We start from the raw sequence: 16,856 nt of genomic DNA on the forward strand, positions 1-16,856 counted from the left end.
CCAGCATTGTAGGTTTACTAAACCATCTTTAATATTGACAGTGACTGAAAATTACATGGTGGCAGCCCACTACAGGAAATCATATAGTTCTGTGAAAACGACTTAAAAATACTAAGTATATTAACATTAATTGTACATTTGTTCTTTTTTTTTTTGGCCTCTTTAATGTACACTATAATTATTGTTTTCAGTTCAACTTGTCAGATGCACTTTAATTTCTGTCCAGCTGAGGGCGCCGTTGACACCTGTGTTTCAAATTGCGAGATTTAATATGTTCTGCGCGAATTATTTAGACATTTGCCATTTCGTTCTTCCTTATGATAAAGGATAATATTTCCCTCCACAGCTCAGGCATCCGTCCAGGACGCTCTCTGCCGCCACTAGAACATGTTTCTCATCTGTTGAGGAACGACGCTGGCGCCGCGTCCACTGCAGTCTGCGCGCACCGCGCCGCGCCGCGCCGCACTTCATATCCCGCCGCCTGCGGGGCTTCCACTTTAATTGGCTCGAGTACTAGAACCACAGCGTGCGCGTCTCGTCAGCTCTTAATTGGACTGTCGGGACAAGTCGTCCGAGTGACGTCGGCGCCTCTACGAACGGTCGTGGCAGGACGGTGAGGAAATTCCGGACAGCGTCACCGACGCCAACTGCAGCAGTCGCCGCGCGTCCGTCACCAGGCCGACATCGAGCGAGCAGGCGCCTCAGCGCACGGATGGATGCGGGACAAACGTCTCCTGGCGTGTCCACGTGGACGTAATCACCGCAAATCAAAATACCAAATGATTCCGGGGAATCTTTGAAGTCGAACAGAGGAGCGACGTTGACTTTTTAATCACGTGGGTCAAAACTCCGCTCAGGGTTGCGTTTGCGCCTCGGTGGAGACAGGAACTACTCTACCGTTAGTGGCACATCCGCTCGGCATCAGCGCCGAAGATCTCCTTCTTTTCCCCCCCTCCTGCTCGCCTGTGGAAGCCTGGTCGTGCGTGCGGAGCTATGGGCTGCACGGTGAGTGCCGAAGACAAGGCTGCCGCGGAGAGGTCCAAGATGATTGACAAGAACCTCCGAGAAGACGGAGAGAAGGCGGCCAGAGAGGTGAAACTGCTGCTCCTGGGTAGGTCACGTCTGACGGTTCAGAACAATGTGGACGCTCAGTAAGGCTGCTCGGGAGCCGCTTAAATGCTGATGTTTAAAGTTTAGTCTGCAGTCGGAACAGAGAAGATGGTGGCTTGACTGCCTCAGTTTGTATTTGGCCCGCATACATGATCATTCCATCAGCTCAGGTTCTCAGAACTGTGACTCAGTAGCGGGATTACAGCCCTGCACTACAGCAGAAACAGTAAAAACAGCTCTTCCAGTTTGTCAGCAGGGTTATGAACACTTTTGGAGCTGGATAAACATTCCTTTCCATATGTTCCACACCCCCTTTCACTGATTACCACAGTCACAGTTCTGTTATCCAAAATCAGCTGGCTTAGTTTGCAACTTTCTTCTTCCTCCTAAAAAAAAGAAAGAAAGAAATTCTTGTGTGATCGAAATGAGAGCGATCCTGGGAGCGATCTGGAGCAGGAAAAGTGAAGCGTGTTTGGTGTGGAGCTGGTGCTGGTGCTGGAGGATGAGCTGGGCTGAGTGGGTGGAGGTGTCTGCTGTGATAAGCTGTTTTTTATGTAGGACTGCATGAGGTGAGTCTCTGCAAATGATGCCAGGCGGTTGAGTTTTACAAGCTGAAGATGGAAAACGGATTTAAATGAATCCTTGGGAATTTGGTTGGATCGTTTTGGCCTCCAATCAACCGCAGATTTAAAAAAGAAAAAAAGAAAAATGTGCACAGAAGGAGCCGTGTTTACATCCATGTTGGCATGTTGGTGCTCAGATAATGGAGCTTCCTCAGATCACAGGCTGCGGCTCATGATGCTACGCGGACTTTAGCATCTGTCGCTGACACATAAGAGCTGTTCATGAGATGGGAGCAGGATTGTCGCAAAATATAAACGTTAATCTGCTGTTCCAGCTACAGAATGATGCCGGTTTGGACCTACTGTGCGATTTATTGTGAAATGTTGCTTAAATTCACTCACATTTGAGCATAATGGACGTCGGTGGACGATATTTAGGCACATCGGAAGTGATTTTTCTTTTCTCGAAGGAGGCACTCAACCAGTTTTGCTGCGTTGGGGTCCCTGGTGCCGTTACTGGATCATTTAGGCCAAGGGTGTGGAAAACCGGTCCCTGAAGGCCGCACTCCAACTTGGGTTTTCCAACTCTGTTGGCTGTTTTCTGCCCAGGGAGGACAGAAAACCCTGCTGGATTGTGGTCCTAGAGGACAGTTCAGGGAAACCCAGCCAAAATTAATATTCACTTCAACAAACGCATCTGATAATCTGTTTATTGCCTCCACTGTGGTGCCCCTTTATGACCTGACTCCCCAGTTATCTTTGGGTGGGTTTCTTCCCGTTGGAGGCAATAATCTCTGTATTTATTTCTACCGTCTTGGCCCGGACGTCTGCAAGAGCCTGTTAATGCTGATCCACTCTGTTTACAGTGTCTTAAAAGTGCAGCGACTCCTTTATTCCACCCCTTCCAACTTGGCAGGAAGCAAACTTGGAGAAAACAATCTGCCCCATCAATTCCCCCGCCAGTGCAGATGCGGCTGAACTGTGACCCATTAAGCTAATTTGGACTCGCAGCAACCCGGCGTCTTTACTCAGCTCAATAAAAATATTTAAAGACTGACCACACATACGAATGTGGGCAATAAGAATAATCAGAACACATAACCCAGTATGAGTAGAGCATATTATGAGTTGAGAGGTGATGACATCACTGGTGGACTAATTGAAACGGTTGAGACGTGAGACAATTTGCTTTAATATTCTGCGTTTTATGAGTGAGTATTTTAGTCATTTTCAGCACTTTTCAGTCTCACCTGAGCGCTTTCTTTCACAAGTGAAGGAGATCAGACAGTTATTTGTCTCCTCCAGGCTCCGTTTCCACACAGGATGATATTTGCAACACGTATTTAATGACACTCCAGACTCGGGGGTGCTACAGAAACAAATGAAACTGCTTTGAGTTGTTTTTGGAGAGCGCCATGAAGGAAATGGATCCTCCAGAGACACCCCCCCCACCTTCCTCTCTGGGTTTTATGATTGCGAGATGTTGCACCGCGACCGAGAGGGAGAGCTCGGGCTCATCCAGGAACAGAAACTCAGATTGTGCCATTGTGTGACGCAACAGGAAGTGAGCTTTCCGTCTCTCTGCAAGTTATTACGGCCGCAGAACATTCAGGAAGTGATGCTGTAGCATCTCTGTCATACTGGTATATCATGAAAATGGCGCAAACTGTGGCTGCATGAGTCAGTCGCTCTTATATCTGAACATCTTATATCTGGTTATCTGATTGGCTGAATCCACCCACCAATCACGACTGGTGGATCTATACTTCAGATATAGCCTAAACTGCCCCATATGATGTCATTTTTGCTGCATTTAGTGCACATCACAATGTGCGTTTTTTTAAACTCGAGCAGTCGTGAAGCTATAAACGAATGCAGTCGCGTAACGCATGAGTGTGCCAGTGAACGCAGCATCTCCTGCCAGGGAGACGGTAAATGCTACGTTTGGCAGCCATGACTCGCTCCTCATGACGGAGGGAGGTGCTCATATTTAACCCGTCCGACCGGACAACTTTACCGCTGCCCGCAAGCATGAAAGAATATATTTACGCTTGTTGGGTCACGTCTGCCGGGGACTTGGATTGAGGGCGAGTGGCAGATAATGGCAGTGGCGCTGGTCTAACCAGGAGGAATGGCAGCCATGTTCTCTGGTGTTGCTGGATCCATTCACATTAAATGAGAGATCCTAAATATTGAAGAGATCGCTGCTGTACAAAAGGAAGGTTACAGCACGATGATACGATGATCTAAAGTGGTAGATTGCTTGGCACTGTCCTGTATTACTGTCAAAACAGCAAAGTATTTGTCTGTTGACAAAGCTGTCACTTACAAAATTCCATGATGGATGGATTTAAAAGGTTATTCCTTCACTTGTCCGCTGTATTTCTTTCTGTCGAATCTTCTCTGTAGTTTATCCTCTGTGTCCCGGAATGTGTGTGAATATGAGTGATTACGACAGAGCCTCTGGCTATGTGAGCGCTGTTTGAAGTGAATTAGAAAATGTTCCTCATTTTGTGTTCCCCCAGTGAGGGAACGTGTCTCTTGAGCTTATTCAAGTCTTTTCTTTGAAGTTTGATAGATGGTTTAGATGGGCGCTACTTTTCAATTAGCTAAAAAACAAGAATACTAGCTTGTCCCGTAATCCTTCAAGTCCCTCCGCCTGTGTTGAGGGTGACAGACAAAAATCTTTCCTTCTTTTTGACTTTCCAAACTAATTCTCCACCTTATTTCGTCTTATATTTAGGAGGCAAAGTGCTGCAGCAAGCTGCCTCGTCGTAGTTAGCCTTCATCCCAAAGCTGGATGAGAGCGCTCACTGTCGCTGGGATTGATCCTGACATCTTAAGGCACTAAAACACACACAGGTGGATGAAAAGCTGTGAGTAATACCTCGGGGCGAGACGATGAGGTATTAAATGGCAGGAGTGTGATTTCGTCTTTGGTGAAACGCGATCCATCACACGGATGAAGAAAAATCTTCAGTTATGTCAACACTGCGCTGCTGTTTCTCACCAGAGTTTGAGGAGTTCAGATCGGTTCTCCCTGTTCCAAGAGGACATTGATCTTCCTAAACAACAGCGAGCGAAGGCTTCCTTGATGGCTGCCTGCTCCTAATGGGTGTTTGCTTGGTGGAAAAGTCAGAACAATGTGCAAAACTCCAAACTCTAGCAAGACTTGGGGGGGTGGTAAGAGGTGGAATGAGGCGCAGCAGTCACTGCGTGTAGATTGAGAGGCGGATAACGTTTTGTTCAATCTGCTCCGTGTCAACGGAGCCAAACCGGAGAAGGTGGTTGTTGACGTTAGAGACAGGCAGAGGCACATCCTGTTCGAGCCACACCTGCTGCCTGATGTGCGATGACTTCTTTGCGGGTTTTCACGCTACACGTTTCCGTCGTCGCGGAAAGGCAAAAGGGGATGTTTTGGCAAGGCGAAGGGATGTTGTTACCATGGTAACTCAACTGGCACCTGCAACCCCAGTGTTCATTTCGCTATCAGTGCCGCCAGGTCCAGCCTTCACGTAGCGGCGCGGGGACGGAAGGCGATCGTGTCTCTGTCGGGGATGTAGCTGCGGTGATGCGTGAGGGCTGAGCACTTTTCAGTGTCTTATTGCCCCGTATTGCACTTTAACATTTGCTCATATCTGGTGTTTCATCTTGAGCTAGTGTGTGTGTGTGTGTGTGTGTGTGTGTGTGTGTGCGTGCCCTACGTGCATTGCAAAAACAAGCTGACTTGGCTCTATCTGCGAGGAGAGATTGGTGGGAGCATTAGTCGTAACGCAGCAAGGCAAACACCATCTGTTCTGATCCGCCGTGTGAGGTATCGCTTACCAGCACATGGATCAGGGCAAGAGAGGAGCTCCATACATTACCAGCGACATTTGGAGTTGCACTTGCAGTAAATTAGGATTGAAAACAGCCAATCACCTGTTAGCACCCCCCCCCCCCCAGTGTATTGGGAGGATTCGTCAAGGCCAAAGTTTTATTCGCAGTGATGTCGACAACCTGAGACTTTAAAAACTGCAACTTTTAAAAGCACAGTGACTCTTAACCGTAGTCTCAAACCGGCTCATGTGAAAACCACCACTAATCTTTAGACTCTTGGCTGGCGAGGGCGATTCGAGCCCAACAACACTGTATTTCCTTCTGATGTCCAGCCAGCGCGGCGCCGCTCCTGCTCTGACCCATTTCGCAGCAGCAAGGTTAGCAGTTCTCCTAGCCAAACGTGCTCCACATCGAGGGTCATCAGCAATCGATGCCTCCTCTCCTGATTGATAATTATTTAATTGGGCTGAGTTTGTTGATCCTGCAGGAAACGATCCTGGAGACTGACCGACTTTCTGAATATTCACCAACCCGGAACAAACAGCCATCTGGGGTTCAGACAACAAACTGGGATGTTTTTACGTTCTTTTCACGTTATTCACGTGATTGTTTAGAAGCGCTGCACAAAAATAAATCATCCTCTTTTCAGTCCCTCTCAGTAGTTTTTATTATGACTATTGTGGTTGTTGCTATGTAGCATGACTCATTAATGTGGGTGAAGATCTGAAAATTGAGCCTGTTCATCTTATTAAGAGCGTTCTGGGACCAATACGATAGTGAGACAGAGAGACACCGTCTTTAAAGCTGTCCTCCTGGCAAAAACCTGCAGATGCATGAATTCATTCGTACAATCCGGACCTCACAGTGCTGATGGAAACATTTTGCTTCATACTGTATGTTGTTTTAAAGAATGCTGTGCATAAATAAAAGAGCTTACATTCATTAAATGTGTCAATATCATCAGACAGGCACAAGAAAAGGACTGTTAGCTCAGTCGATGCGCACGTTCAGGGTGCAGAGTAACCGTCCTTGAATGCAGAGGAGTGTGGCTCTGCTGCTCCCAGTGAGGCTGCTGACCTACTTTTCCGTTCCAGGCGGTAACGTACGGAGCTGTTGAAGGCCACAGCGGATACCGTAATGACTTTGGGATGAGGTTGTTGCGGCGCAGCTGGCTGGCATACCTGTGCACACATCTGCATGTGGGGATACTGGCAGCTGGGACTTATGTAAAAGCTGAACATGTCTCCTCCACTGGCACCGTGATTGTCATCAGGTAGTTAAATCGCATCCTTGTTTACATATAAAGGAGCCTGTAAACACGATGAAAGGCACCGCTGCAAATTAGCATCCGGTCCACATTTAGCATTTCAGCAAATGACATCCTCCCAGATCATGTTTGTTCCTGACTTGAAAGGTTTAACACAAGGAATTTCCCCTGGAAATGAGAGAAATAAACTGTTCATTCTCGGCAGCAGTTGGTGGAAATTACTGAAATGGACCTGAAAAGAACTCAAAATGTGAATAAACTTCATATTTTTGTGTAATTGAGACATTAAAAAAGGGGAAAATCCACAAAGCTTAATAAAAAAAATACTCCTACTGCTACTGGTTGAAGGGGTGGTGACCTGTGAGCATCCACCCACATGTTTAGCTCCTCATCAGAATCTGGACACCAGTCTAGGCACAACCTGTCTACAGCCAGGAGGTGAAGCGTTCCTTCGTGCACCGACTCACAGAAACAATAGGATTTATGATGGGATGGATTTGGAAGCCCAACTTCAAGGTTAATTTAGCAGGAGTTTAGACGGAGACGTAAGCTGAAGCAACACTGCTCTCGAGGATTTACGCCGCCACTTACACTTGGTGTCATAAATAAATGATTGTCAGGATCGAACAATCTAAACCGGAGTTTTTGTTTTCTCAAATCATGATCAAATCAAAAAAAACAAGTGAGATTGGAAAGGAGAACGCCAATACTGCAAATACAGTAATAAACACTGAAATACAGTTCACAACTGAAGATGATGAGCTAGCATAAAAACTTTAGCTCTGAAGCAAGAGGGACAGGGGAACATGTCTTAAATAACAAGAGCGAGGGGGAGGCGGTACGAGGAGACCCAGGAAGGTAATGAAAAAGTGACAAAAGATCAGCCAGAACTATTGGAGCTAATAGAAAATAATATAGACTTAACAGATAATCAAACTGAAAGCTGCAGCAAGTCTATTACAGGCCGAAAGACCCTTTAAGATCTTTGAATGAGCCAGAAGCTACATGATCTAATAACAAAACGAGCCCGTCATGTTATTTTATGTGGAGACGTAGAGGACTGCATGTCCTCCTTATCTGTGAAGACGCAGAAATCTGCACTGGCAGATATATTTATCCAATAAATAATGCGTCTGTGTGCGTCAGCCGCCTCTCTCGTTACGCTGCAACAGGGTTTTAAATAGCGGCAGAATAATTATTGTGGATTCTGTTCGGTGCCATCCACACCCGGAGGAGCTGAGCCCTTAAATGGCTGTAAAAGCCAGTTGGATGCGAGCAGTCGTCATACCGACGGGTGGGAGCAGTCGGGCTAGGATGAGAGCGGGGGAGGAGTCGTGTCACAGCCGGGCCCATGAGTCACACGCTTAGACAATGGATGGCTTATGATGCCGACATATGCTGGGATGTGTTGCATGTCTCCGCAAGAGCTGAGTTTATCCGTAATGTTTAAAAGGATGTTATTTTCCAAACTGTGCTGTTATGCTCAAAGTCCAATGTTTTACCCTTTATTTTGTACAACATATCATTTATATTACAGCCATTCACTTTTTAAGCATCAAATATATTGTATACAACATATATCGGGTTTCTCACAGCAGTGGCTGGGTTAGGAATTCTGTTAGACAGGTGGGATCATATTTTTAGTTGAAACAACTTTGACGGTGTCATTGATGTAGAGTGTCACCTTTATCCTCTGTGGCATCCCAAAATTTCCTTAAAGACAGATTTATTCTACTTAAAAACGTAGAAGCGTTATTAGTAGGTTGTTCCAAGCGATGGAGGAGAAGCTTCGGTTTACTTGTGGGCCAAATGTGTTGCCGAAGTTCCGAAAACAAACGGACACGGGGTGCTCCTGTTGACCCAGCACTTTGTGTTCTATTTGATTTGTTTCTTGAGCATTTGATAAACTGTGTCTCACCCCGGCAGCTAATGGAATCTGCCCAGCAGTCGTCTCTGAACCATTGTCCTCTGCTCGCAGCTTTTTTGAGTACCACTGATAACTGCGCCTCTTTTCCCCTATATTCTCTGGTTACCATGTTACAGACACATATTTGTAACACACATGATATTTGGAAGACTTATCTTGGCACAAACAGAAAAACTGCTTTGTGCTGTGTGTGTTTCAGGACAGTGGTGGTTCACTTTGCATTTACCACTTCTTGTTTGCTCTGGCCATTTTTTTCCACTAGCATGTGTATTCCAGCCCCCCCGAAACCAGAACCGTATAGTGGCTCCAGTTCCTTTCCTCACTTCTCTCTCCATATTTTCAGATGTGATTCCATCCACTGGGTGTCGGAGCCATTCTAGGTGTCCCTCGCTCATCATTCCCACATCTATATAATAGCCTGTTCCAGAGGGGAATTTGTGGCCTGTTTCACCTGTGCAGATCAAACTTCCTCCCCATTGTGCACAGTTATTCTCAGCACCGTGACTCTCTTTGGCCTCCAGCTCATAATTAAAGAACCTGGTTCACAATCAGACCAGGAGGAATCCACTGGTGCTAATGCTTTCGTGTTGTTCAAGCTATTTACCCCCCCCCAACTTATAAATGGGACAACATTTATAAGCCATTAACCGAGGTAAAACTAGACAAATAATCGCCAAAGGGGTGCAGGTCTTTGAGGGAGTGGACATGAGCCCTGGGTTCTGTGGTAATGATATCAAGTAAGGTCTGTGTTCCTCCTTTAATTCTGGAAAAAAAAAAGGTTTATGGTTATGACATTTAGTTATAAAATGTAACCAGAATGAATGTTCTCGTGGATCCATGAGCTAATAAGCAAATCAGTTTTTCAGCGTGCCTTATAAATTAATATCGATTTAGCAGCCTACACAAAGCGTCTCTGTTGCCCCCTGTTGGTGGGTTCCAGTAAAAGGAAACACACCCTCTGTTTTCATCCATCTAAAACTGCCTGAACACCTCATTGTTTAGTTGATGGCATGAGGAGAAAGTGAGAGATGATAATAGAGCTGAGACCTGCTTGGGAACGGGCGGCCGTGCATAAGAAGACAATTATCGGTCACAGAGTGATAATTTCTACTATTTTTAACTGTAATTCATTATCGGGCCTGACCCGCGGATGCTGTGTTGAGATAACCTGATACAGCGATAATTAAAAGTCATCGGCTGCCGCTCACATTCACGAGCTGCTGGGTTTTTTTCCCCCGCCACTTCTGCCGAGAGTCGGTCTCCCTGCGGGGAGGCTGAAAAATTAATGGATGAGTTTTTATTCTGGAGTCAGGAAGGTGACTTTCAGACACGTGTCCGCACAGGGACCGATATTCCAGTTTCCAGCATCCAACTTTATACTTTAAAAGGATATTGCTATTTATAGATTAAGAGGGCATAACTGTGTGTCGAGGCAGATTTATGGAAGCCTTTGTTACAATATTGAGGGTAGAAAAAAGAGCAGCCTAATTTCTTTGTTATTTATTCAGTTCTGCTACATTTAAGTGAAAAAATGCCAAGTTTGCATTTCCTTCTCACCTCCCACCCTGTCAGCCACGCTACAGTGAATGCAGCTTTTACGCCCGTCCCTTTGCTGCGAGTTTCTCCCTCTCCAAAGCTGCCAGATGTGTGCAAATATGATTCCTGCTGACAGTTTGACGGGGCTGCGTTTGTGGCCTCTCCTGGTTCTTCACCTTCGGTCGGGGCTAATGCTTCTTGGCACGGTTGGTTCTAGTTTGTGTGAAGAAGGATGGAGCTCGGTGACGAGGTTCAGACATGGGAGTACACCAAGGCTCTGTGTTTATTCTTTTCAGACAACTTTTGGAAACATTGTGACCTTAAATGCACCATTTTATATTCACTTTATTTTCTTTCCTGACCACTTTATCCCTTTCGGAGTCACAGGGAGGATGCTGGGGTCTATCCCAGCTGCATGTGGGTGAAGGCATGCTACACCCCTATATAAGTCTCCAGCTCAGCAGGGCTCTATTTGAGCCATTTGGGGATTCATTACCTTGCTCAAGGGTAGGTTGATGGTGCTCTGAAGGTGTCCTGGCAACTCTTCTCTACTCCCAGAACAGTTTTTTCCGCAACTGGGCTTGAACCGAGAACCTTCTGCTTCGCTTTCTTGATTTCTCCTCTGTTGTTTTGTTTTGCAGCTGCGGGTTCTTGAGTAAAATGTTCCAGTATTCACCCTGTTCTCATCTTCTTCAGGTGCTGGTGAATCTGGGAAAAGCACTATTGTAAAGCAGATGAAGTAAGTCAAAAAACTACTATTCATTCTTAGAATTTGGTCTTTATCTAACGTGGACTGTAGGTTCGTCACCAAACATCACCCTCGTCATTGTCGTTTTTAATTCGGCTTATTTCTATCTTCATTTATTCATGCAGGTACAGAACTCGCCTTCAAACCTAAAACACTTCCAACATAGAGAGAAATATGTGAAATGCACTATTAATGGCTCTCTATCTGACTGTACCATAATAGGAACTAGTGGATGAGAAGGTAGCATTAAACCACCAGGGACCAGCTTGAATCATAAAGAGAGCTAAAGTTTACACATTTTTCCACAGGATCATCCATGAAGACGGCTACTCAGAAGATGAGTGTAAGCAGTACCGAGCGGTGGTCTACAGTAACACCATCCAGTCTATGATGGCCATCGTTAAAGCCATGGCCAGCCTCAAGATCGACTACAGCAACCCTTCAAGAGTGGTGAGACGCACAAACGTGCCCCTGTCCCAGCATGGCTGGCCATGCCATCGCACTCCTATACTGACATTGTTGAAGCGCCGGCTCTAAACTGCATATGCAGACTCCTCAAACATCCATCCAGACGGATGAGGGGCCGCGGCTGCGTGAAATATCTGCAGCAGCGGCACACACATCAGCACCTACACCTCCCATTCGTCATCCCGAAAGCCTCTTTCCTTGTAGCTCGTCTAGCAGCGCATTAAAATCGAGCGATACGGGGGCGAGCGCGTCGCTCAGCCCGACTCAAGAGGGAATGGGCCTAAACTCTCTGGGCAGGGCGCTGTTAACGGTCTAAAGAAAGAAAACTGTCACTTCAGAGTGTAGAAACACGATCAAGGGGCTCTGGCTACAATAGAAAAAGATTTGCTTAATTATTTAATGAAACGTTTGCGTTGATTAACAGTCATTTGTCATCAAGCCGCGCAGCGCTTTATTTGCAGTCATTACATGCACTAAATGCAAACTCTGCACGTTCAGACACAACACGAAGCAGAAAAATAGCCTCGGGCAGAGCTGCTGCACCCATCCAACACTCACCCAAGCTCTGTGGAGGAGTGTGTGTGTGTGGGTGTGTGTGTGTGTGTGCTGAAACACTGATGCCGCAACACTGCAAAACATTAGAGACATTTTCAGCTCAACTGTAGATACTCTGATTTTTCTCACTGTCACAAAGAGATGAGTGGATTATGATGACTGCAAGGTCGTCATCGACAAAGGAACCGATGACGTGTGAATGATTTCACTTTTAGCCATACGTGGTGAAGATGTGTCCTCTTTATTATTCTGGTCAAAGTAGGAATAGAACCTTTATAGAGGAGGATATTGTTATTGGTATCAACATTCTGGGATCAATATCCAGCCTGCAGGGGTTGTAGAGCAAATCCATTTTCATAGACCTGATGTTAGAGGTCAGAGGTCACTGCAGCCTCATGACTTATGAGCGCCTGTTGGGAATATCAACACCTGGCGCCGCTCAGGGATCCATGAAATTAAAAAAAAGATAAAAATCAGCAAATCCGAATATATTCATCTGGAACTCTCCGAGTGTAACGTGTCTCTGTCGGGCTGCAGGATGACGCCCAGCAGCTGTTCGCCCTGTCCACGGCTGCAGAGGAGCAGGGCTCCCTTCCCGAAGACCTGGCCAACGTGATCAGGCGGTTGTGGGGGGACAGCGGCATCCAGAGCTGCTTTGCCCGGTCACGGGAGTACCAGCTCAACGACTCTGCAGCATAGTGAGCATGAATCATTCCACTTGTTGTTATGTGCGCCGAGAGTAGTATTTGTTAATAGTCTGTGCACGCTAATACGCACCACACTAGGCACAGTGGGCTCAGTGTTCCATAATTACGTCATACTGTTATATAAAAAATTGTTTTTTGTTTTTTGAATTAGGTAATAGTTCGAACAACATTTCGGTGATATTATAAGCGTCCCCCAGAAAAGAGGGAGCCTGAAAAGGTTCAACTGATCAATTTCTATGTTGATAGTGCCATTTAATGTTCCTGCAAAAAGCAATTTTCTTCTCCAGGCACTGTGATGGATCTAATAGTTTAGGCCTCTCTCATTCGCTCTAACCTGTCTGGGGAGCTTTAGAGGCTGGAGTCTTGCTCCAATCACTTCCATTATTTTTGATTTCCTCTCTGGGTTTATATCAGACTGTAAGTTGATAAGCAGAGCAAAGGGAAATAAATGATGTTTACTTCAAGGGACCTTTTCAGCAGGCAAACAGGGACCTCGATGCATCTGCAGTTTTATAAAGGCAGCTGTGCGGGTGTCGATTTCCCTGTACTTTATTATTTACTCATTTAGTTCTCGGAATGTCAAATGACTTGTGACAGCTGATGCGTTGTGTGTGAGTAATCCTAATGTTGGGTTGTGATGGAGCTGCTTCTGTTTGGCACTAAAGGGAGTGAAGGCAGAGAAACAGAATACACAGAATAATTATTGACTCAAGAGAGGGGAAAAAAAACACAGCCATGATTTCAGGGACGTTAGCAAAGGAACAAGCTCCCGGTCGGTGTGACATTCGTGTAAATCTTGTGCTCTCAGTTACCTGAACGACCTGGAAAGGATAGCCAAGGCAGACTACATCCCCACCCAGCAGGACGTGCTGCGAACGCGCGTGAAGACCACCGGCATCGTGGAGACCCACTTCACGTTCAAGGAGCTACACTTCAAGTACGGCTGTGCTCCTCGGGGCTCCTGGCAGACTCCCGCCATCCCTGTCTGCCATCTCCCCTTATCTCCAAACCCGAGCTCGTCAGAACAAACACATCAGAACCAGAGCGCCGGTGTTCAGATACACCGAGTGTGTGTTCGTAGTAAAGCTACTCTTACATAAAATATGCTCTGACCCGTTCTGAGCACTTGTGTGGGAGTAATGGATGGATGCACAGATGTATATTTTAGTAGAGGATATTGCGTTTTAACATTTAATATCCCTCCAGCCAAAAAAACGCTGTAGTGGACGCACAAAGCGCGCAGACGTGCATGCGCCTCTCTGGTGTGACCTGTGTCCAGGCAGATTGACATTTATCTCCCGTGACAGCCTGAATAAGGCATGAGACGATCAATGAGACAGTCTTTGGGTTCTCTTTGCTGTAGGTTCTGAAAGGAATTACAGCGAAATGTCACTCCTCCATTGTCAAGTTGGTGCAGTTTGAGAGTCCCGAAGGCCACTGCCTCGGCGCCCTGTTACCACGGCGCTCTGTTGGGGTCTGCTCACACCACTAACGCGCGCCGTCATGACAACATTCTGCAGTTAGCTCATCGTTTGGTCCGAGATTTGGCCCCTTGGTTCTTCCTGTCCCTTCGCGTCCTCGTGAATATTTCATAAACATCCAGGGATGGAGTGTCACCAGAAATGACCCTTTTTCCTTCCCCTCCTCGTTTACGACCCTTTGCCATTTTGGATTTTCCTCCTCTGCAGGATGTTCGACGTTGGAGGCCAGCGCTCCGAGAGAAAGAAGTGGATCCACTGTTTCGAGGGGGTGACGGCCATCATCTTCTGCGTCGCGCTGAGCGCGTATGACCTGGTCCTGGCTGAGGACGAGGAGATGGTGAGAGGGGGGGGATGTATCCCTGCATACCTGCCTTCATCTGCTCAGATTACATTTACCGGCATCGTAGATCAGCTCTTTAGCTATTTTGAGCGCGAGGTGCTATTGATTGTAAAGTAATACATCGCCACTTCATTATAACCCCATATTACACACTTGCACAAGTGTGGATTGATGTCAGCCAGAGCCCAGAGGACCCTCGTTCCTCCAAGAGAAATATGAGTGCACTCCATGTTCCAAGTGTTCGCATCATTCTGGGAATCCAGATGGGTGAGGATAAGTGACAGCTACCGTGCAAATTACATGTCTCATTGGCAGCTTTAGAATCGGATGAATCAGAAGCACAAATTACAGAATCGTCAGTGACGTCGGGGAGCAGTGATTAATCACCAGTTGGGAGGAGCGTCATGGCAGGAGATGATGGTTTTATCTCACCTGGCCACCGCTTTGTGTCCCTTCACCTGATTTTAGAATCATTTCCAGGGATCTTTCACGAGACCGCCTTCAGGTTCTAATACAGTCAGACTTTCAATTTGTCCTGGTGGCAGCGACCGCGCGGCGCAATTCATCAAAATTACACCAGGAGTCGATCCCGTCTGCGCTGTAGGTTTTTATGGCTGACTCCAGTAATAATAACAGCACTTGCCTGTGTCTGCAGCAGCGCGATAACGCTGTCACACAGCAGGCAAGAGGACCTGGCCGCACATTCAGAGTTATTTATTGGACGTGTCTGAATTACTACCAGCTCAACAACTCTGCTTCTTTATTACAGCGGCCGAGCAGTAGAGCACGAAATCTTCTGCTCCTCTGAAACTGTTTTTGGTGGAATAATGTTGGAAAAGTGTTGAATGTGCAGTAAGTCGATACTTCCGGGGGCAGCAGGCGAACGCCGCCGCGCGGATCTCTTCTCCGCTGCCTCCAACGTGAGCGTTCGTGTCTCCTCAGAACCGAATGCACGAGAGCATGAAGCTGTTCGACTCCATCTGCAACAACAAGTGGTTCACGGAGACCTCCATCATCCTCTTCCTCAACAAGAAGGACTTGTTCGAGGAGAAGATCACCCGCAGCCCCCTCGCCATCTGCTTCCCCGAGTACACAGGTGGGGCCCGCACGGCCCCGGGGCCGCGCACGTCGAGGCTAAAGACGGGTCACGTCCTTCTCTGACCACGCTCTCTCCTTCGCAGGAGCCAACAAGTTTGACGAAGCGGCCAGCTACATTCAGACCAAGTTCGAAGATCTCAACAAGAAGAAGGACACAAAGGAGATCTACACGCACTTCACGTGCGCCACTGACACGAAGAACGTGCAGTTTGTCTTCGATGCCGTCACTGACGTCATCATCAAGAACAACCTGAAGGACTGTGGTCTTTTCTAGGTGAGAACGTGGAATGTTTGTATTTTTTAGACTCCAGACTAATTCACCTCCGTCTGTTCACTCCTGCGTCGCACAGCCAACGTTTCAACCATTTCCCTCGATAAAGCTGTGAAATCGTGTCGGGTTTTAAAGGCTTTTCTTTAAATCTGTGTCTCTTTTCTCTGCGCAGGAATGCCTGATGCACCCAAACTGCATGAGAGAATGCAACAGCCATGTGATGATTCCTGCTTTTTCATAATGAAAACCGTAACAGACTCGACGAGAAACCCGAAAGAGCTCCATCAATCACTGATTTGCAACCACCGTCGTGTTACTTTTGTCACGTTTTTATAAGTTTCTTAAGGCTTTGGCTTAGAATTCGTCAGAACGTCTGTAAATAGTTCCAGCACCAGATCAACTGTCACCTTGATCATATCTGACCTTTACATCAACATTTGTACGTGTCATCATTCTATCACAACACCAAAATAAAATAAAAAAATAATGTAACAGCTGCATTTTATGTTTCTTTTGGGGGGGGGGGGGGGGGTGCAAGTTTAAAGTTATTTTAAAGAAATGTTTGACTGCACAAACCCTGTTTTTTTTAAATTATTATTTTATTTTTAAGAAACAAGCATGGAATAAGAAATATGTGTTTCCACTGAAGCGACATTCGCGGTGAACCGAACATCGCAGGTGGCGACGCTCACAACATCGGCGAGTTTAACGTGGTTGTAACATGTCTTCTGTATGATTTGTATCATTGAGTCTTTATATATATATATATGTTTGTGCCTTGATATCTGTTTACACTTGTCCTTGAAAGACTTGCTTCAGCGTCCATAATGTGAATTAGGGCTATTTCTATTCCCGTTTTCAGTCACAGAACCTGTGTTACAAAGGCACCACAACACAAGAGACTAATGGATAATTGTTCACTTAAAGGAATGAATGTAAATAAAAGTTTGGTCACATGATTCAGCA

General features: G+C 46.4%; 1 protein-coding gene across 1 annotated transcript; it reads left to right on the top strand.

The window, feature by feature from the left end:
• Positions 1 to 481: 481 nt before the first annotated feature.
• gnai2b (guanine nucleotide binding protein (G protein), alpha inhibiting activity polypeptide 2b) lies at positions 482 to 16,856 on the top strand. The gene is made up of 9 exons (XM_003973323.3): positions 482 to 1,111; positions 10,919 to 10,961; positions 11,279 to 11,420; positions 12,531 to 12,691; positions 13,509 to 13,637; positions 14,389 to 14,518; positions 15,464 to 15,617; positions 15,703 to 15,893; positions 16,063 to 16,856. Exons 1-8 carry the CDS (start codon positions 994 to 996, stop codon positions 15,891 to 15,893), a joined length of 1,068 nt encoding a protein of 355 aa, XP_003973372.1. The 5' UTR covers positions 482 to 993; the 3' UTR covers positions 16,063 to 16,856.

The sequence above is a fragment of the Takifugu rubripes genome, chromosome 19 (assembly GCF_901000725.2).
Source record: "Takifugu rubripes chromosome 19, fTakRub1.2, whole genome shotgun sequence".
Lineage (NCBI taxonomy): Eukaryota > Metazoa > Chordata > Actinopteri > Tetraodontiformes > Tetraodontidae > Takifugu > Takifugu rubripes.

Coding starts and splice junctions, on each gene's coding strand:
- gnai2b (XM_003973323.3), top strand. CDS start 994: ATGGGCTGCACGGTGAGTGCCGAAGACAAGGCTGCCGCGGAGAGGTCC. Junction 10,962..11,278: donor ACTATTGTAAAGCAGATGAA/GTAAGTCAAAAA, acceptor ATTTTTCCACAG/GATCATCCATGAAGACGGCT. Junction 11,421..12,530: donor ACAGCAACCCTTCAAGAGTG/GTGAGACGCACA, acceptor GTCGGGCTGCAG/GATGACGCCCAGCAGCTGTT.